The 22,047-nt window shown below is 44.2% G+C and overlaps 1 protein-coding gene across 1 annotated transcript in view; it reads right to left on the bottom strand.

Annotated features, from left to right (window-relative positions):
• Positions 1-22,047, bottom strand: part of MYO10 (myosin X) — a 205,652-nt gene that overhangs the window by 51,388 nt on the left and 132,217 nt on the right. The window contains exon 19 of the mRNA XM_014546332.1: positions 21,069-21,149. Coding sequence (XP_014401818.1) covers positions 21,069-21,149 — 81 coding nt within the window. The remainder of the gene's footprint in view (positions 1-21,068; positions 21,150-22,047) is intronic.

Genomic DNA, 22,047 nt, shown 5'->3' with positions numbered 1-22,047 from the left:
GGATTGCGAGAGGGCACAGGCCGGGCTGAGGGACGCTCCCCCCACCCCCGCATGAATTTCGTGCACCGGGCCTCTAGGTAAAAAGAAAGGAGCAAAGAGAATCCCAAATATTATAGGCTTGCCCAGTAAAGTCTGGGTGAAATAGGAAATGTACTTGGCTGTCAGTCACACCTGGGAACTGCTAATTGGCCAGAATGGGCATGGCCACTGCAAGTGGGGGAAGATTTGAGATACCTTAGGCTCCTAAACAAAGGAGTTTGCTCTCCTGCTCTCTTGACCCCTGGCCTGTGGAGCTCTCACACTCCTGCATTCGCCCACATGACCCACACAATGGACTGATGGAATGCAACTAGCCTAAATCTACACTGGACCCAGCTCCACCGTGGAAAGAAAATTCTGGACGCTGGCTTTGCTTCTAGCTCTACTGAAACCTCAACTGCACCTCTTCCAGGATTGGATTAAGGGAAATGGGACTTGGCAAACCCAGAAATGTCATTCCTCAAAAATAAAGCTTTCAACCACATCATTCTCCCATGGGGAAGGTGGGGGCCTCCGGAAATGCTTATTCCAGCGGCACCCCAAACACCCCACTCCCACTAGCAAGGGAGAAAGACCACCCACGCATTTCTCTGATAACACTTTTACTCAACCCTCACTTGTTCATGGAACGCCCACTGTACTCAGGGCAGCTGGCCTGGGAATGAGATCACTCACGCCGACCCTGCAAACCCATTCACCTTTGCCAGATACTCTCCTAGCTTCCTGTGGAGAGAGGCTCAGCCCCAGGCCCGTCTGGCCCTAGAAACAGGGAAATATGAGGCAAACCTGCTCAGGGGCTCCTGGGAAAAACTTTTTCCTTCCTAATAAAAGAGCAACCCATTTAGGCACGGCCCGCATTCCACTCAGGAGTTGCTGTTTACTCTAAGATGCCAAGGTCTTTGTTTGCTTTATTCAGTAATGCATCCTCCCAAGGGCACAACAGGTGGTCACAAACTATCTGTTGAAAGAAGTGAATAGACGGATGTGCTGTGAGGATGGGATGGTTGAAGGACCAAGAGAATCAGAGAGGCATCTACGCAAAGCTCTGACATTGTCGAGCCGCTTAAACAAGTGCTTAGTATTAAATGTGATACTTATGTGTACAAACTGTGTAGGTCATAGTTATTCTGTGTCTGGTTGCTGAAGAGTCCGAGTCTGCCCAGAAGGAGACTGAGGGGTTAGCATGTGTGTGTGGCAGACAATGGGAGAGATCCTGTGGAAAAAGGGAAGGAGGGGACACCAGTGGGGAATGGGCTGAGACTCCAGAAGACCAAGATCCGCGGTGATCACGAGAGGTTGGTGTCTAGCTTAAAACTGGATAGTGCTTAATGCTGTTAAGTCTCAAAAGGCAAATCAACAATGGAGCAGAGGTCAGCGGTGGCCACAGAAGCTGGTATATTATGCCAAAGCCAGATGGACATCACAGTTGCGGTCAAGTTCAAATCTAGGTCAGAGAAGTGAGACTCCAAGACAGAATGTGTGGGCCCAGGTTCTGTTGGCCACAGTGAGAACCACTAGGTTGTGGCCTCAGCTGAAATAGCCAAAGAGCCGGATGACCTTGGGATGGGGTAGTTTTAGGAACGTGGTTCTCAGAATACAGTGAGGACGTGCCAGAGGGAGGAAGACAATGAGAAACGGGGCGCCGTGGAGGAAGGCGGGTGAGTTGGCTAATGACAGATGTTCTCAGTCCTTTGGTGGATTGCACGGTGAGGTCATGCCGGAGTGAGAAGGTTGACATCAGGTTGCGGAGTGTGGGAAGGCATGGGTGAGTGGGTGGGGGAGCAGGGAGGCCCCCTCCTCTTCGTAGGCTGGCACAAATGTGAACCAGGACCAATCAAAAAGCACAATGCTCGATGACTGGCAGCACTCGGATCTGCGACAGAGAGGGGAACGTGTGCACTATCCAGACAGGGCTGGCAATCTGGAGGGAGGAGGGGTCAATGAGTCCGGGAGCCGCAAGTTCATGACTAAATGAATGGCTCGCCAAGCTCCCTGATCCGGGATATTGTTTTATGTCTGGACTCACTTTGTGTTCATTCAAAGCTGGACACTTAGAATTTGATCGCATTTAAAAAATAGGTATGTTATGTTCCAATTTTATAAAGTTTTTAAAAGGCTCACCAATCAATCCAGTTGAGGCAAGGGAATAATGAAATTCTACAGGGGGGTCATGGGGAGACCACGAGAAACGAAGGGACTGAGAGGCCTGCGTGGTGAAAAGGAGCAAGTCCACCCCAATCAGGGAGTAAAAGCAACGGGAAGATGAGAGGTTGAGTTGGAGAGACAAATTTAAATGTTGGATAGGTCACATAAATTTACAATTTGGAGTTCGGTAGTTCAAGATATTAAAAAAAAAAATTTGATCCTGAGAGTCAATAAGTATGTGTTGAAAGTGACTCAGAAAAACACAAAGAAGAAGAGAGCAGGGAGAAAGGGAAGGAACTAAAGATTTGTTCTAAATCAACCCAAAAGCCCAGGTAAAGACAGAAGGGCCAATCCTTGGTGTAAATAAAGAAAACAGAAGGTCCAACCCCCCGCATAAATCCCATCTGGCAACCCCTAGAGCCGCCTCCCTCTGGGATATGACCTATTGCCATTTCATCTAATGCACATAATTAAACCCTTTTTATCTTAACTAAACCTTAATCTCGCTCTATTCATCATTATTAACATTTCTGCTTCTCAGTCCACCATATTGAACAGGTCATACGTCGTCCCTTTATTCAGACTCACTCTGAAAATCCCGCTGAGAAATACAAATTAGAAGAGAAATACAAATTAGGAGGCAGCTGTCTCTCTTTGTAGACTCCGGCAAGACATCAGTCGTTCAAATGCCAAAAGGGCCCTGGAACTTTCCAAGTCACCTATGCCGGCACGTGGGTTCTGTGAGATCGATAAGGATGCCGAGGTAGAAAATGGAAGGCAGGGGATGAGGAGGGAAATAAGCGGCCAAACACTCCCCCTCCTCGCCCACAGCCAGGAGAATTTGACAAATGCACGTTTTCAGTGCTTGGCCAGTTATTACTTCTATAAAGCTCCACTTGATCTCAGTTTCTTCCTCTATGAATGAGATGATGGGGTGGGGTCATCAGTCACCATGGCAGCACAAACCAGTTTACAGATATCACCAGGAGAGCATACTAGCTAGTGGGTTCTTGCTTTAACGTGTTTGAATTCAGAGACAAAAATCCCATCCCCACCCCAAATTTTTAAAAGTTTGAATACAGAATAGTTCTCAAAGACAAATAAGTAAAAAGCCAAATTGGGAAGGAAGAGTTTGAACTGCCATGAAACGTGTGAAAAATAAAGTGAGCTCCTCAAACAAATCTGAGCCAAACACCAAAGCGATGGCAATTATTAGAAAGAGTGTAAGTCCATCGGATTCCTGTGAGTTGAAAGCTGGAAGGGGCCTGAGAAATGACCCCATCCCATCAGCACCTGTACACAGGAAGGCACTGCGACCACTCCAGATAGTTCTCAAAGACAAATAAGTAAAAAGCCAAATTGGGAAGGAAGAGTTTGAACTGCCATGAAACGTGTGAAAAATAAAGTGAGCTCCTCAAACAAATCTGAGCCAAACACCAAAGCGATGGCAATTATTAGAAAGAGTGTAAGTCCATCGGATTCGTGTGAGTTGAGAGCTGGAAGGGGCCTGAGAAATGACCCCATCCATCAGCACCTGTACACAGGAAGGCACTGCGATGAAGTGACCACTCCAATTGCTTAAAAAAATAAAGCCAAGGCCCTAGCCAGTTTGGCTCAGTGGATAGAGCATCGGCCTGAGGACCGAAGGGGCACAGGTTCGATTCCGTTCAAGGGCACATACCTCAGTTGCAAGCTCAATCCCCGGCCCTGGTTGGGGTGCTGGCGAGAGGCAACCAATTGATGTGTCTCTCTCTCTGTCTCCCCCCTCCCTTCCACTCTCTTTTTAAAAAAAACAATAGAAAAATATCCTTAGGATGAGGATTAACAACAAAAAAAGTAAAAAATAAATAAAGAGCTACCTCTTTGAGAATGGATGTAGCTGATTTATAAATATTCATGAATATAGGTTGGCCTAGCAGGAAAAAAAAAAAATCAAATGGAAAATCTTACTTGGAAGCTGCTGAACTCATCTGTCCTGAGAAAACTGGAAATGTATGGGCAAGTCCTTGGTGGACTGTACTTTCCAGAAGGAAAAGGAAGGCCTAGTGGGGAGGGGGTGTGGGTCGGTCCAGCTTCCTAGGACTCCTTTCTCTTGCTTATTCATATATTAAAGTGGACATTGGCAAGGCCTAATGGGAAATTAGCCAGCCTTAGACGCAGCCAATATCTGTTACGTAGAAATGAGGAACACCACCACATTTCCACTGAGCAGCTGGGAGTTGCTAGGAAACAGGAGGTCAGGCGATGCTCAGAGGCCAGGGTATTCCCACCCCAGGGCCTGGCTTGGGCTGCACTCTCAGCATCACAGATCAGGGGCCAGGGTTCCCAGTGAGGGACTGGAACTGCCCCTCGGGGTGAAGTGCTCGCTCATCGGCAACCCGGCACTTTTCTTCAGGACACTGCGCCTGGGCAATAGTATGCCAGAATGAGTTTCAAGTTGAAGACTACTTCAGCAACTCAGCAAAATGGTACAAATTAAAAAATGATAGAGAGCAAACGTGCTCCTAGATCCAAGACAGACAGGAAACACAGGTGCGACAATAAAACTTTCTCCTCACCCGCCCTTAGAATAACGTATTTCACCCACATCTTCAGTGATCCAACCGACTTGACCAAACCGAAGTCCCCATTCTCGGTGTGAAGAGTAGTCCCAGGGTTCTGATCACCCTTCCCCCGTGAATTTATTTATCTTTCTCTACACCAACCCCCAAAGGGCAATAGTATGCCAGAATGAGTTTCAAGTTGAAGACTACTTCAGCGACTCAGCAAAATGGTACAAATTAGAAAATGATAGAGAGCAAACGTGCTCCTAGATCCAAGAGAGACAGGAAACACACCTGCGACAATAAAATTTTCTCCTCACCCGCCCTTAGAATAACGTATTTCAGCCACATCTTCAGTGATCCAACAGACTTGACCAAACCGAAGTCCCCATTCTCGGTGTGAAGAGTAGTCCTAGCTTTCTCCATGAATTTATTTATCTTTCTCTACACCAACCCCCAAATGAATGTATGTCCCTCATAAACCCTAGTGGAGGGTGAGGTGCTGAGTTCAGTCAGTGGGGAATAAGTTAAGTGACGAGTCCCAGGAGGAAATGAACACCTTTAGGCTGGGACAGCCACACAACAGTTAGCATCGGTGGTCTCTGCCATGACACATCCCTTGCCTCTCTCCATAATGACAAGTATAATCATCATTATGTATTAGCCACCATGACCATCAGTGGCCACTGTGAGCCACAGTCTGAACGAGGATCCAGACATGATCAGTTTAATCCCTTGTAACCACCCTAAACATGGGTGATCTGCCCTTACTCCATCAAGGAGGAAATGGGGTTCTTAAATGACAGACCGGTGGCGGGTGAAAGGCAGTGGTACGGCATTTCCTATAAAACTTCACCCAGTCCCATGGGACATGGCCTCCCGTGTCTACATCCTCATCAGTCATTTCAATCCTGAACCGTTTGGAGAACAACCTGTAGAGTCATCCCATCAACCACACACACTGCCTGAAGGACGACGGACTGCTTTCTTCCCCAGCAAGCAGCCACCAAATCGACTTGTTCTCTGAGAATTATGAAAGCTTTATGCCCTGGAATACGTAGAAAAACAGGCCCAAGTTCAGTGATTGCTACAGTGTCACTGCTCTGGGGTTGGGGGGTGGGTGTGGGTATGGGTGTGAATATTGAATTAGAGCTTAAATTCTGTGATTCAAAATAAAAATTGATTAATTAACTAATTAATTAATTCTGTGATTCAGGCAATAAAACTAGGGTACCAGAAACCCCTCCTCAGTCTGTCTCCTAGTTCCCCTCATCAATGATCGAAGGCCAGACAGCAATATATGAACAGAAACAGAAAAAATTCAGACATGATCAGTTCTTCTCTTTGCTCCCTTGTCCATTTTTGCACCCACCCCTCAATACAGTTAATATTCCACATCAGAGGGTCTAGAGCAGCGGTTCTCAACCTGTAGGTCGAGACCCCTTTGGGGGTCAAACGACCCTTTCACAGGGGTCGCCTAAGACCATCGGAAAACACATATATAATTACATATTGTTTTTGTGATTAATCACTATGCTTTAATTATGTTCAATTTGTAACAATGAAAATACATCCTGCATATCAGATATTTACATTACGATTCATAACAGTAGCAAAATTATAGTTATGAAGTAGCAACGAAAATAATTTTATGGTTGGGGGTCACCACAACATGAGGAACTGTATTAAAGGGTCACGGCATTAGGAAGGTTGAGAACCACTGCTCTAGAGGGTTTATTCATTTACACCCGCACATCCGTGCCCCCTCTAGGCTGCACCCTGAAGCCTGTGCTTTAGGCACGCTTACCAACACAACCAGAACCAAGAACAAAATAGCCTGGGCACCCGGGCCGGTTGCTCAAGGTCTTGCCACTATTCCCAAGCTGCCTTCTCAGCGATTTAAAACCTTTAGATCAACATGTTGTAACAAGGAGAGTGCATGAGCTGTGGGCAGGCCAGGTGAGTAATGGGGGAACAAGCGGCAATTGTCCTGCAGTCAATCTGTTAAAAGAGCATGAGAAGGGAAAGGCCTGAACTGTGGACACTGGCAGGGCCCCAAGTCTGTGTAAACCAGGGCCTGCCTCGGCACAGCCCCACACAGAGGGGCCCCTGAGCAGAAGTGGCCTATTCTCGGATGCAAGGGGGCTGGTCCGAGAGAGGGTCAGTCACGTCAAGCTTTGCAGTTTTTTAAACTTCCTGCCGCTGGAGTTTTTTAAACCTTTCACACCGCTGGCCCTGAGGACTAACAGGCTGTGTCCAGAAACCAGGAACTCCAAATCAAGTGACATCGCGGACCTGGTCCAACCTGCCCTCCCACCTCTGCTTAGACCGCACTCCCCTCATTTGCAAGGTACCTCTGATTAAGAGGCTCCAAGAGCTCCAGCTGTGAGGTCCAACATAAATGGAATAGTCGAAGCCCTGGCATTGATGTAATAACGTCAGTGAGTCAAATATATAGAGGCCAGTGTTTCAGAGTTAATACCAACACAAACACACAAAGGAGAGAATGAGAGGGGCCGGGCCAATTTTCCTTCTGCCATTTCTCAAGCCACAATGAACATATTAAACAAGTTTTACCTTTAGCCCTAATTATCTTGTGGGATTTATTTATTAATTGGCTCAGCAAAATTGGTCTTGGTTTTCTACTTACGTAATTGTAATAACCTTAAATGGTCCCATCGAAAACAAGATCAAGGTATGCCTACGAAGATTTCACATGCAAGCCTGTGTCCTTTCCCTAGCCCAAAGCTTACAAACCAGTTATCCAAATGTATTAAAGAGACTTTTAAAAGCTTCACTAAAAAGTATTTAAAACATTTGCTGCTAGTGAAGTTTTCATCATTATAAACACACAGAATTGCGAGTGTGTGGGGGTGGAGAGATGCAACAATATTTTTAACTGGGATACTTTTCTTTCATTTCATGAAGGCAAATTTGGAGTCTATCACACTATAATTCCAAAGGCAAACAGTATTCCCTTTTAAGTCAAATACTGACAAATGAAGCATGTGGCACCCTTTAATGAGCTGTTCTGTCCTTTCAGAGTGGCTGAAACTAGGACAGCACAGCCATTCATTTGAGAAAGTGGATAGCACTGAGCAATTACGTAATCCTGCAGGGCATGCTGATGCTGAGGGCGCCCAGCCCCCATCCCCCAATTAAACATTTCTACTACCACTTACTAGGAAAGGAAATAATAATAATATATGTTTAACTTAATGACTCAGTACATCTGGAAAATGTTAAATGCTACTCAATTTTCTATTTTCACCATATATTCAATAGTAAGACACAGGGTTCAAAAGCCCTAACAAGAACTGTAATAAAAATTGAGTTGCATATAGATGCCATTTTTACTGAGCAAAGAAAGAGGGGGGAAAAATAAAAAAATAATCAACACTGACACCTTGATTTAACCCAGTGAGTTTTAGTCAGGGGCAATTGTGTCCCCTGGGGCATGGAGACACCAGGGGGAGGGACTGTTACTGGCGCCTGGGCTGCTGCTACACATCCTGGGATGCACAGGAGGTGCCCCCAGCACAGAACTGTCCCGTCCAAAATGGCAACGGTGCCAAGGCTGAGACACTCTACTGGGACCCAATAAATAAGAAAATGGTTAAATGAGGCAAATCGGAAAGAAAGTGAAATAGAATTTTGAACACATTTCAATATGAATTGCTGGCCAGGTGACATAGACCAGCACAGAACTAGAAACTTAAGAGAACTAGAAAAAAAAAGTAGGTTACCAAACTAGACTATGAGGCCACAGCGTGGAAGAGGGCTTTGGGCTGGAAAAAACACAGTGGAACGGTACTCACGTTGGCTGAGGGTGGAAGGAGAGAAGAGAGCATTCCTTTAGAAACCGGACAGGTGCGGGCAGAAGCTGAGGCCAGGCCTCCATCCCGGGAGCCAAGCAAGAGTGAGGGGGGAGGGGGAGACGCTCCGGCAGAGAGGTGCCAGGAAGGAGGCGGTGACTGCGAGAGTCACAGGCCTGAGGGCGGGGGTGGGGATTAGGAGGGCCTGGCGGAGAACAGGGCACCTGGGAGCTTTCAGCAAGAGGCCAGGGAAGATTTGATGGCACAGCATCAGCAATAAGAGAGTGGGCAGGGACTCTTTGTAGAAATGTTTGGTTGTGAAAAACGAGTGTTCAAAGGAAAACCCTATTCACTCTCACCTCCCTTTATTCTATAGATATATAATTTCTATATTAAATATTATATTAGAATATTTAGATGTACTTAGTACAAAGAGAGTGTGAGCAAGGAGAAGGAACTTGTGACAGCACAAGAGAGAAAAATCCGATGGAATACGGTCCCAGGGAGGCAAGAAAAAGTTAAATCAAGAAGACAGAGACTGCCCATCAGAAAGGCTGCCACAATTTAAACCCCCAGCTCCAGAGTGCATTAATCGTAGTTTCTTAACTATTTACAGACCCTGGAAAGTGTTGTTAAAAAGCAACACAAACCAACAGCTCATTCAACCTTCCCACTGGCAAAGGTATCTCACTATTTTAAGTTTCATTTCTTTGATTAAACATTGACGTTGTCCAGCTATTTTCCATTTGTATTTCACCGTTTGGAAACTTCTCATTTATGTGCTTTACTCGTTTTCCTACTAAAATCTGTATCATTTCCTTATTGATTTGTAAGGGCTCTTTATTTATCAAGGTTATAAACCCACTGTTATGAATGTTGCAAAAATTGTTTTCCTGTGTATTGTTGCCTTAATGAAGGGCGGTTTGGCCATGTGTGTATGTATACATCAAAGCCATCATGTGCACGCTGATTTAGCAAATCGACTTCCGAGACTTTACCTGAAGGAAACAGTCTTGAATGTGCACAGATACTTCTACACATTTATAATATAGTGACACTGCTTAAAACAAATAATGGAAATAATCCAACAATAGAAATTTGACTGAAAGTATAGCCACTAGCAGAATTCTAAAGTCATGAAAAAAAGCACGGGAATATTTTAAGACATAGTAATATTTTTTAAAGTAAGTTATAAAATTAAGGTAGACTATGACCCAAGTATAAAGGAAAAAAAAAGTATATATACAACATAATGTAAATAGGATTGTCTCTGGGTGGTGAAATTATGGGATATTTTGCCTGTTTTCCTAATTTTTATAGTCAATAAGTATTGCCTTTTTATTGGGAAGGGGTGGCCACAAAACCCAGTAAGTCTTGTGGTGGTTCTTATTCTTGTTACTATCTTTACAGCAGCATATTTGAGTATCAGAACGAGCCCACCTGAGGCAGGAGCAGGGCCCTCCCCCAGGGTCAAAGGCCAGTGCAGGGAGATGCAGAGGAGAGGGCAGGTGCTCAGGGCTCTCCCTGGGCTGTGAGAGGCCCCAGGTTGCTTAGGCGCAGAGCCCAGCACTCTCAAACCCGGCCCTTTGTTCCAGAGTCACGAGGGGAACCACAGCTTTCAAACTGGACCTTCACAAACCTCCTAGGAGAGCAGTGGTGGGTTTTAGCCTGAGGTCACTAACAGAAATCACCCACTAAGGAGGCCTGGGGGCCGGCCGCAGTGAAAATGCTAACGCAGGGCCACTTACACTGGAGATCAACAACAACCACGAGACAGAGACAGACAGATGAGCTTGGACTGGGATTCTATTTGGGTGCTACCCAGAGTTCACCAAGTAAAATGCACAGCCCCAGGGACGCAGTGAGGAGCCGTGGCTATGGACAGTGGGCGCAGCAGAAAATGTTTACCCCGTTTTACCAGCTAGCACCCCGGGAGGGAAGTGAGCAGGGCAGACTGGGTGGTGTCTTCCTGAATATACCCTTTAACATGCCCTGGCACTCATTGGAGAGAGTGAAATATTACTCACCAGAGAGTGAGTGTATCCACAGATCAAACCCTCTTGCAAATAGCAATGGGATTATGGAACCAGGGACGCAATATTTAAACACAGAAATGAGGGTGAGAAAACGCTATAGGAGAGGCAGAAATCTTCCCCAGGACTTACTCTCAGCCTTTCTCTTATGCTGTAATTCATTTTATGTCAGATTAATTACTATTAACTTTTTCAAAACTGATGGTAAAAGTAAAACCATCTAACATTTGGTTTTCACTTAGCACTACAAATTATCTCAGAAAAAGCAGATTGAGCTAAGTAGCCGTCAGACACATTATTATTCGTTTCTTTTAAATGTAACTCAACTTAATCTGAAAGACCACCTTCTTCACATTTAAAACTGTGACTCTCTTAAAAGGCACTTTTAGCAACTGAATAGAAATCAACTGAACACATTCATGTGTCCCCTAGAGGAAGAGATTAGCATTTCAGTCTCTCTTTATTATGTTCTTTTCTTTGGAGACATTTACTTTGAGGAATCAGGAAATCTCTACAAAACGTGCCTTATCAGGTTTCTCCAGGCAGATTGCAAAATGCCGGCATGTGTGAACTCGTGAAACAAGCACAGAATATTCACCAGATGACCATTCAGCTCCGGGAACTCCCCCCATTCCCGTACTTGTGCAGAAACCAGTTTATAAGACAATTTACAAAGAGATGGTTATCCGTGTGCAGATTTCTTAGCCATATAAAGCACAAGGCAAGGAGAAGCTGCATGCCTGTAGTGCATAAACTTCTGAAGAGAAATATTTTGAAATAAAAGAAACCACCACCCACAACCCTCCCCCCCACCTCACCGCCTGCGAAAACATACCATCTACATTTTATCGGGTACAATACAACTTTACTCTCAATGCTTCACCTCTGGCCGACGGCCATTCAAAAATAATATGAGAAATTTTTCCTTCTAAGAGATGAATTCCTTCTCCAAAAGCAAGTTGCATGTTCAGCGCCTTATCTGGTAAGTCTGTCATGTCCTTAATTTTTGCAAAGCACCCGTATTAGTAAACGTGATCAAAATCAGCACTTACCCGTACGTTTAGAAACTAAACAGTGTTCACAGAGACGGTAAAACCTGTTCCCCTGAGGTTTTTAAAAAAAGTCCTCTGCAAAATTTTACACCATCGCATTCATGGCGAAGGTACACACACCTTTTAAGCAGTGCAAGTAAGAGTAAAACCCCTACCTTGGGTTTCTGGTCCCCCCTTCAGTGTCTGTCCCCAGTAAATGGCCGCATCGTTAGCAGTCCGGACCAGGAGCCTGTGAGCCGACAGACACAAAAACGGGCTTTCTGCAGCTGGCCGGTGTTCCCGGTCTTTTATGTGGTGTCTTGGGCTCTGCTTGCTTAATTCATTCCTCACTCTCCTACTGAAAGGAAGTCCAGCCTGGCGAGGCTGGCGGGGTAGTTGACTGGGGGAGGAAAGCAACCACCTTCCATGCACTGCAAATGTGCAAAGAACCTTGATTTTAAAAGATATTAGTAATTATTATTATTCTTTCTTTCTTTTTTTGAAAAAATGCTCCAGGACAAAATCAAGTAGATTGTGACCTCAGAAAGTCTACCCTGAGAACAACACTCTTCCCCTTCGCGGAGCTTCATTGACCGCTATTTATCCTGGTCTTTACATAGAGCTACTGAATAGTTGCTATGGCAACTCGGTAAACAGGATTCGAGTGACCACCGAAGGGTTTAGTGGCATTGTTTTCTTGAGGGAGAAGAATGGTAGCCTTAATGCTTCCTTTACTGAAATTTCCTGAAAAAGCAAAGCTCCCTTTTCACAGGTCCTCTCCTCGGTACATGATGTTCTCAAAAGTCGAAGATGCTCCAGTTACAGGAGGACAGGCTGCATGAGTGGCCGTCAGAAAGACAGGAGGAATTGTGGAGGCTACTGACTGCCAAGGGGGCATATTTCAGCAAGGAGGCAGCGGAAATGGAACCATCTCGAATGGCTGTCAGGCTAACCAAATGTAGGGAGGAGGCGCAGGGGCTGATAATCCATTCAGTTCTAAGACAATCCCAGCTCCCTGTCTTTTGCCCTCCCCATTTTTTCATTTAGTCTCTGCTAAGTACATAAAACATACCATTCCCATTTTATCAGGTGCGATAAAACTTCATTCTCAATGCTTCACCTCTGGCCAATCACAAACTATCCTACTCTTCTAAAAATATTACTTTAAAAGAGTTCATCTAATTGTGAATAGGGTATGAAACACTGGGCATTTGGACACGTGGTGATAGTATGCATTTGTCAAAGATCAAAGACCCATTCGACACAGCGAACCTTACTGAGAACTCTGTGATTCAGTCTGGTCCACTAATGATAACAAATGCGCCACCCTCATTTGAGATGTTAATCACAGGAGAAACTGTGTGTGTGTGTGTGTGTGTGTGTGTGTGTGTGTGTTGGAGGGGAGAGTGATTGATATAAGAACGCAACTATATTCTCAAATTTTCTATACATTTAAAAATTTCTAAAAATAAAGTCTATTACTTTAAAAAACTTGAAATAAAAATGTTCATCCCATAACAGTGTCAAGGATTAAAGGAATCTGTTTCTTTTCAAGATAATTACAACAATCTACCAAAGATACGTGAGTTAAAACCAAACCCGAAAAGGAAAAGGTCTTAGAAAGATTTTCCATGATTTGGCTAGAATTGAGAGGTTAACCAGGGAGGATGCAGTGAGGGGTAAAACCATTGAGCGTACTGTCCACATTCAAACACATAACTCAAGTGTGAAGTATTTCACACAGTCAAATGCAGCTGGTTGCATGTCCACATTACATCGTTTAACACCTCCACCTGCTCCTCTAGGCAGGCACTGTCCTTACACACACTGGAGAGACTCGGAAACAATGCCCAGGCCCCCAGCTGCTTAGTGACAAGAGGCTGGACAGAAACCCAGGCGCACACCTTTGATCTATTTCTAGTTCGTCCCACTGCTCCGTAGGCTCCGCACCTGTGCTTCTGCAGTGGCCTCCCACACTCACAGGACTGTGGTGCACCCTAGCCCACGACCAGGACACCTCATGCCCTTGTCTCACTGGGAACGGAGCAGAGCCACCTTTGTCCTCGGCAGGGAGCACGAATGACCTAGTTACCAAGGCTCTGCAGGTAACCCTGCAAGTGCATGAGGAGAGGGCTGGGGGGCGGTGGGAAAAGTCACAGAGGAAGGAACAGACTTAATAAACACGAATGAGACGCGTACAGTCAGCAATAAGACAAGCAAAGCACTACAAACCCAGGTGCCCCAGGAGCCTTGCGGTGTTGGACCGTCGTGTGCTGATGCCTGGACAAAAATTCTGAGATAACGTTTTGCCTAGGAGGGTGCTTAGTAGAGCACGGAAATGTATATTTATTAAGGGTTTAAAAATATTTTGACACATTATTTGTGGAATCTAATGAACAAAAAGAATTGACCAACAAAATAAGACCAGAAGCAGGGAAGGCATGGAACAGACTGACATACTTCAATGGGGGGTTGGGAGACAAGAAGAGATAAACCAAAGAACTTATATACTTATATGCAGAGCCCATGGACATGGGCAATAGGGTAGGGAAGACCTGAGGAGCGGGGGAGGGGATAGGCAGAGGGGGGAAGGGAGGGAAAATGGGAGATATCTGTAATACTATCAACAATAAAAAATATATTTAAAAATGAAAAAAAATGACACACTCAGGAATTAGTATGTATCTGATATTTCACTTTGATCTTCAATGACCAGATGAAAATCAGTGAATAGGAGATCCAGGAGTACAGATTTCTCTTTCAGTACCAGTAAGACCTTTCCCATAAACAGTAGGTGTGAGGAGAGAGTAAATCCTCCATCCCCGAAGGTTATTTAGAAAGATGATTCTTCTCTGTCATATATAAAGGGGATAAATAGACCATGTTTCATTAATCCTTTTAAAAATATCTATATTTTATTGACTTTTAGAGAAAGGAAGGGAGAGGGATAGAGAGATAGAAACATCAATTGGCTGCCTCCTACATGCCCTCCACTGGGGACAGAGACCGAAACCCAGTCATGTGACCAGGAATCGGACAGGCAACCTTTCGGTGCACAGGACAACGCCCAACCAACTGAGCCACAATGGCCAGAACCTGTCAATTCTTAATGCAAATTTATGTTGCCATCATGACTGCTTGAAACTGGGATATGTCTATGACTCGCTGACATCCCAACAGCCATCCTGATGTAATTCAATGCATGGCTGTGTGTGAATTTCATCACAGCTTTTCATTCTACCTTAGCAAATTCTGGGCACACTCCTCCAACTGAATCCAGCTGTCCTTTAAATGTCATCAAAATATTACACTACAGTTTCATTCGTGAAACCGGATAGTTTTTTTCATTTGCAGAAAGGCCTGGAAACAGAGTGGCAAGGTGTAACTGTGATATTAGAGAAGCAAATATTTGTGGAGGAGAAGTGACCTAGGGGTGGGGAGTGTTCCAGAAGCAGCCACCCCAGATGTGCCTTGGTGGTATGCAGGTTACTTTGAGCTAAAGGCAAATGTAGCTTTAGGCTCAAGAGAAACTTCTCCTCACCCCCTTAAGTACCTAGAAGAACTTGAATTAGAGGATCTGCCCTTAAGAGATTATAAGAGATAACTTTGGACCTATCTGCAGGGCACTGGCAAACTTCTGTTTACAAAAGGTCTGCCTGAAATGACCTTTGAGCCCCCAAGGCGCCTTACCGCATCCCTAGTTCGGGATGTCTATATCATGTGGGGTCTCTGATTTCCTCATGTATAGGGGGTTCTTGTGCGGACAAAATTAAATTTGATTTTCTCTTATCCATCTGTCTCCTCTTAATGTAGTTATTCAGACCAAAAGAGCCACCCCTTCCCATACCCCCTTCTATATTTTCTGCAACACAACAGCCAAGAGCTGAGTGCAGCCTCCAGCCCTGCTTCGTAGGCAGAGCTCCTGCTTCCACGGTGGCTTATAGATAACGGTGCATTTTACCATCATGGGAGTCATATTCAATAAAATATGGTTACAGCTCACGCTTGAACTGACCGATTACAACCCCAGAAAGTTCAATCAAAAGGCAAAGATCCAATGCTTAATCTTTCAGTTTAAACCCTTGTTATCTGATAGAGTCACACTCCAGACCTTCTTGCCCAACTGGCAGGTAACAAAGGCTCTGGGCGACCCCAGTTCGATATCTGAGTATCTGACTTTGAAGCACCAGCCCCAGCTTGAAGAAGTATTTGTACGTGAGCCTCCTGTGCTGTTAAAAAAAGGGCTTTGAACCCTAGGGGGACTCCTGAGGAGGGGTCAACCACCCCATGAGAGGTAGACAGAGAGAAGGAACGCATTAAAATAGAAAGATAATGACCTATCGAAATGTCCTATAGGCATGTCCCTAGAGTAACTTCCAACTACACAAATCAAAGATAATCCAGAAGTGAAAAACGTGCCAAAAATAAATAACTGGAATGGAACCTGTGGCAATAAGGATTAAAGACAGCACCTAAGAGTTTACCTCTGGCAACGTTAAGCACTCACATACCATGAGCATCTCTCCAGGGCCCTTTTATGAGCAATTGGATCCAACATATACTGAGCACACAGGACATCCTGGACACGGAGCCAGGCAGCAGGGAGCAAAGATGTGCAAGGCAGGCCCTGCAAAGCTGTGCTGGTCACTGTTTTCTCTATCTATGAAATACTGTCCTCAGAAAACAGGATTAGGGTAGAGCGACCAAAGCCTAAAATGAAATGTTAAGGGCTGCTGGGATGAAGTTCAGTAAGGTTCATGAAAGATAAAATGAGAAAAAAAAAATGACAGAGGAAGAATAAAAATTAGACAAAAGTTCAAGGTAGCCTGGCCGGCATGGCTTAGTGGTTGAGCATCAACCTTAATCAGGGTATATGCCAGGTTCGATTCTTAATCAAGGCATATGCCAGGGTTGTGGACTCGATCCCCAGTGTGGGGCATGCAGGATTCTCTCTCATCATTGATGTTTTCTCTCCCCCCCACCCCTCTCTCTTTCCCTCCCTCCCTCCCTCCCCCTTCCTCTCTGAAATCAATAAAAAAGATATATAGAAAATTCAAGGTAGTTCATACACCACATTATCATCAGAACTTTTCACAGGAATGTTTGGTCTTTGCTCAAGGCAAAAAAAAACGAAGGCCTAGACAAACATGGCAGGCAGCACCTGAACCACACAAATATGACTCCTGAGGATTAAGTGTGATCGATTCATTGATTTGGTCTTCAAATCTTTATGTCTCTGCAAGCAAAAGGCTCATGTTTCCACAATGCATGCTCATCGTTGTCACTTGGTGTGTGGCCGCGGGCTGTCTAGGGTGCTGCCCAAGCGAGGGACCTCGTCTGAGGTCAACAGTGGTAACGTGAAAGACGGGGTTCACCATGCAGGCCACCAGGGTTCATTTCAGTGCGGGACACCGGCATGCTCTGACTTTCCTCAAAGACAGTGTGAGACCCTTGGCAGCCGCATGTCTCAGAGAGACAAATTTCACAAGGGCCAGCCTTGGCTGGGTGGTCCATTGTTTGGAGCATCAGCCTGTACACCAAAGGGTTGCGGGTTCGATTCCTAGACAGGGAACATACCTAGGTTGCGAGTTTGATCCCTGGTCTGGGTGCGTATGATCGATGTTTCCCTCCCTCCCTTCTTCCTTTCCTCTCTCTCTAAAAACAAACAAACAAACAATAAATATAGCCTCGTGTGAGGATTAAAAAAAAATGGCAAGAGCCAAACCTTATGTCTCCAGCCTCACTCTCCTCCCTGACATCCCTTTTTCCAGCAATATGACTGCAGTCTACCTCATAGACCACACAGGTTCCCTCCTCTGGGGCCTGGTCTCCAGCCTCCCTCAGGGTGGCCAGCCCTCTGCTCTCCCTTCCCCTCCTCTTTTAAGTAAACTGCTCCACAGTGGCCTGTCTCCAGCCCAGAGCTGCCCCGGTGACCACAGGCCTGCCTTTGGGAAGAAGAACTGACAGGATGGTTCAGGATATTGTCATGTGGGGCTAAAAATGTAGAGACAATGCTGCTGAAATCAAGCACGGTCCCCCTCTAGCACCTGCTTGCTCCCCACAGCACTGGGAGGTGAGGCTGCCAGTCCAGCTCCAGGTGACAGCTGCCCAGCTGGGTGCACTTGGGGGGGGGGGGGGGGGGGGGGGCTGTAACTGCAGACAGCCAGTTCTCACACCTGGGAAGGTTTCCTGATGTGTATCGGTCTGTTCCCTTCTTTAATTCTGTCCTGCACCTCCTCAGGGTTTTCCGGAGGAATGTTAATGACAGACTTTTCTTACTGGAACTCATTTGCTAAAATACCAGCCATGGGGCGGGGGACAGAGCGGGAAGTAGATAACAGGCCCTGGGTTACCCCTGGGGGGAAATTCTGACGAGGCAAAGCAGGTTTCCTTGCATACAGGCATCTCCTGGGCTTGGTTTGGTCACTTCTGGCTAGAAACTACTACTGCCTAAGCAAATACAAGAGAAAAGTGCTAACTGACCACACCACCATCTAAAAGTCCTTCAATAAGGAAGTCTGCCCTTTGCAACCTGAAAATTCCGAGTCGCGGGGAGAATATCCTTCAGGGCTGCCGAGGACAGAGCACTGGATCAAGAGCTGTGCTTCTTAAAATTCACTTTATAAAGCAGCACCAGGAGGACTTTCCAAGGACGCCAGACAGGAGCCTGTTCTACCACACCCGGTGTTAGCTACCAGTTGTTTGCAAAAAGAAAAAAGTCCACCTGTGACTATAACTGAACTGACATAATTGTTCCACTCTCCCTGCACGCACCTGCTTTTCACAGCAAAATACAAAACCCCGCCATACTCCCACAAAGGAGTTCCCGATGCTGGAGGCCCCAGCGCCCGCTCTGAGCCGCTGCCTGGAGGGGAGGCAGCCAGTGCTGGCAGCCCTGGCCCAGGGCTGCGTGTGCTCATACTGGCCAGGCCTCCAGGGAGTCTTGGATATGCCGACGTGCTCCTGAGAGCACAAAGCAACTACTTCCCTTTTTCTAAGGCCACAGACTTTAGAGACGCTGTTCTTATCCGTTTCTGATCACAGAATTGAAATACACACACACACACACACACTGTAGGATCTGCCAAAACCCATGATCCATATTCCAGAATGATACACAAAGTACCTTCATGCACATGTATTTGAATAAATGCTCTCAAGCCGGTGATGAACAACTCACTTGAGAAGGATGGGAGGGGAGGGGAGGGGAGATGGCCGCACCCCTCCATGCTGGAAATATACATGCCCCATCTTGGGGCAAAGGAAGGCAAAGTTTTCCCTGTGAAATTTCTAGAAGCTTCTATCTTTGGACAAAAGAGTATTCATAAAAAACTCCAAATGAGGGCTGTTTACATACATGTCATGTAACAATCACCAGTAACACTCCTGAATTTTCAATGGAACTAAATGAAGGTTGAGCGAGTCATAATTTAATATCTCCATATACTAATTAGCATCTTTACACTTAAAAATCACACCTTCATGTCAGGCCTTAGACAAGTCGGTTCTTGTGTCTATGCCTTTAGTGCCGGGGTGTCTTTAAACTGTTACCAAGACATTTTTTTCAAAGTCTTTACAGCCCATCTCTTGGTGTGTTGGGAACCTGTGTCCACCCTGGGTCAGGAGAAGAAAGGGGGTGTGAGCGAACACAAATGGAAATGTGAGTTTGAGCTGGATCTTTTTTCTTAAATGCAAAAACCAAAGCAACTAGGCACAATCAAATCCCAACAAGGAAAAATAAACATAAAAAAGAGAGTAATTTTTTTTTTACTGTTCTGGCTATGGAACAATTTTCAATTCAAGAGGGCCTAATTTAAAAAGCTATCACAAAAATATACATTTTTAAAATCAAAAGCTATTACAATTTAAAGGAATGTCTATCCTTATAACAATGCAGAGATAGTAGGTCCCCCATTTCTTTGAATCTGAGATGCCACCGCTAAGGAAGAGAAAGAGCGTGCACTAAACTATGGCTTGCCAAAAGCTGTAAATCCATCCCAAGCTCCAAGACCTTAAGTTGGAAAAAAGCCATGCATACTTAAGGATGAAATACAGGATTATCATCTCTGTTATAAAATCAGAAAAGAAATGCTGACAGGTGTTAAACAGCTCCCTTCCCAAATGACAAGCCCATGTATACTGTCTTGTAAGTACTGCCCATTGGGGTTATAAAGTGAAGAATAAACCAGCTGGAATGATATGTGGTTATGTCTTAACTGTTCATTTCCTACATAATGTGAAAAGCTATGTATTGCTTATGTGTCATTTTTTGTGGTCACCTAAAACACTTTAATGTAAATGTGAAAACGGGGAAGATGAGTTACTATTTATTTAGACTGCCAGAATAGATGCATATTAAATTAAGTCATCACAGATCTTCTAGGTAAAACCAGTCTCGACCACCTTAATGCCTTATACGTGCCGATTCTCACCATTGTACTGCCCAGTAAGATAACAAACTGACAGGTTATTCCTCAATAAAGAGAACATACACTTCCGTCTTCCAAGAAGACAGAGAATTCAACTGTAATTCTTATCGATAAACATCTTGAAACCATAAATCAGGAATCACTGCAATACGAAGTCAAAGGCAACTGGTAACCACCATATAAAGATCTAGCCTCAGCCACATTATCAGAATCTAATACAAATCTCATAGGACACAGTTCAGGTCAGGTTCCTTATCTTAATCCTTCTGAGGATGACACCTGTTTTTCAACATGAGGGGCCCTTGACATCACTACCTTGCGGGAGTTTACCTCTCTTCAGTGGGAGCTACTAAGAGCTGATATTCACCAAATGAAGATAATTTCAAATTTTTAACAACACTCTAAGGCAAGTTGCCCAGTTTAGTCTTGGACGGAGCAACTTCATCTATATCTAATGCTAAATTTAAATTTTCTTTGTTAAAATAGCTTTCCCTTTTAAAATTCACATTATTTCTGATCAGGATATGGCATTCAAAGTAAAATCTCAGAGCCTAGATAAGCAAACTCATAATGGCAACCTTTCAGGAATTTTCAAATTAGTTTTGACCACCTAACGTCCTTAAAACACAGAATACAGACTCTTCATCATGTTTAACAACAAAGCAAAAGAAAATCAAATAAACAGAAAAATCAACCACCAAAAATACACCAATGATTTCTTCTAAAATAGAAGCTTGCCCAAGAATTTCACATCAAGTGCTTAAAAAAAAACACACAAAAAAGTCAAGGCTTTACAGTGTTTCCTTTTCAACTAGACTTCTTTAAAGCTTAATGGCATCATTCAAAAGCAGACGAATAGACCCAGGAGACAAAGGGAATCTTTCCATTCAGCAACGTTCTTTTATAATAATGCCACATCCATCTCCAACCATCTATAATGAAAGGACTTCGGAGAAACCCAATCTGTGAGTAACCACCCTAGGAGGCAGTGTCCTCAAAGACGGGGTCTCAATCTAGAACTGGCCCCTCTTACCTTCTGCATGTTTGGCTTGACACAGCGAACAAAGAAAGGATTAGAGGCGCTTAGGGTTGCCATCAAGGAATGCAGTGAGTCCTAATAGAAAGAAAAAAGTACATGTCTATTTAGTCTTTTAGTATCTCTTTCTTTAAATTTCTCAGCACCTTAGACACTTATCAGAAACAAATTAAAAAAAAACAATTTAATCATAGGAATAATAATGGTCTTTATTTTTAATTATGTCATTCTAAGGTAAAGTAAAGCAAGGATATTATAATTCATTGTCACTGAAATTATTTCACAATACAGTATACAAATTTCATTTGTCACTTCCTTAAAATAGTACCATTTTAAAAAATAACATTATTCTGTTAATCAGAAAAAAAATCATAGGCTATTTCAATGGTTAGCATAGAAAACCTGAGAAATATGAGCTCTCCCACTGTAGTTATTTATCCAAACTCATTATTTCCATCCAAATGACCTACAATCCTTTACCAGCACCTCACTGGTCTTTGACCTACAATCTCCACTCTTATCTTCAATTTCTGTAATACCGCTTTATTTTCTTCTTCTTTACAATTTTTTATTGTGAATTTTTAACATTTACCAAAGCAGACAGCATGCAATGAATACTCATCATCAGCTTCAGCTAATCCCATTTCCTCTGATCCCTGTCTCCATCCGTACTATGCCCACCCCTTGCAGAAAAGCAAATCCGAGACATTGCTTATTTCATCCCTCAAAATTTCAATATGTTCTATTAAAGGATAATCACTTTAAAAAATATATAGATAGATAACCATATCCATATAATCCTAAAAAGATTTACCATGAATTCCTTAATGTTAACATTAAAAAGTGCAATTGTCTCATTTCATGTTAAAATAGTCAACTGTCGCAAATTTCATTTTTAAATGCTTTGTTCTTTGAATTCATGTGTTGTAGTCGGTTGATATATCTCTTAAGTCTCTTTTAATCTATTGGTTGCCTC

This window comes from Myotis brandtii, unplaced genomic scaffold (genome assembly GCF_000412655.1).
Source record: "Myotis brandtii unplaced genomic scaffold, ASM41265v1 scaffold440, whole genome shotgun sequence".
In the NCBI taxonomy this organism is placed as follows: Eukaryota; Metazoa; Chordata; class Mammalia; order Chiroptera; family Vespertilionidae; genus Myotis; species Myotis brandtii.
Note: the sequence above shows the minus strand (reverse complement) of the source record. Positions and strands in the feature narration are given on the sequence as shown.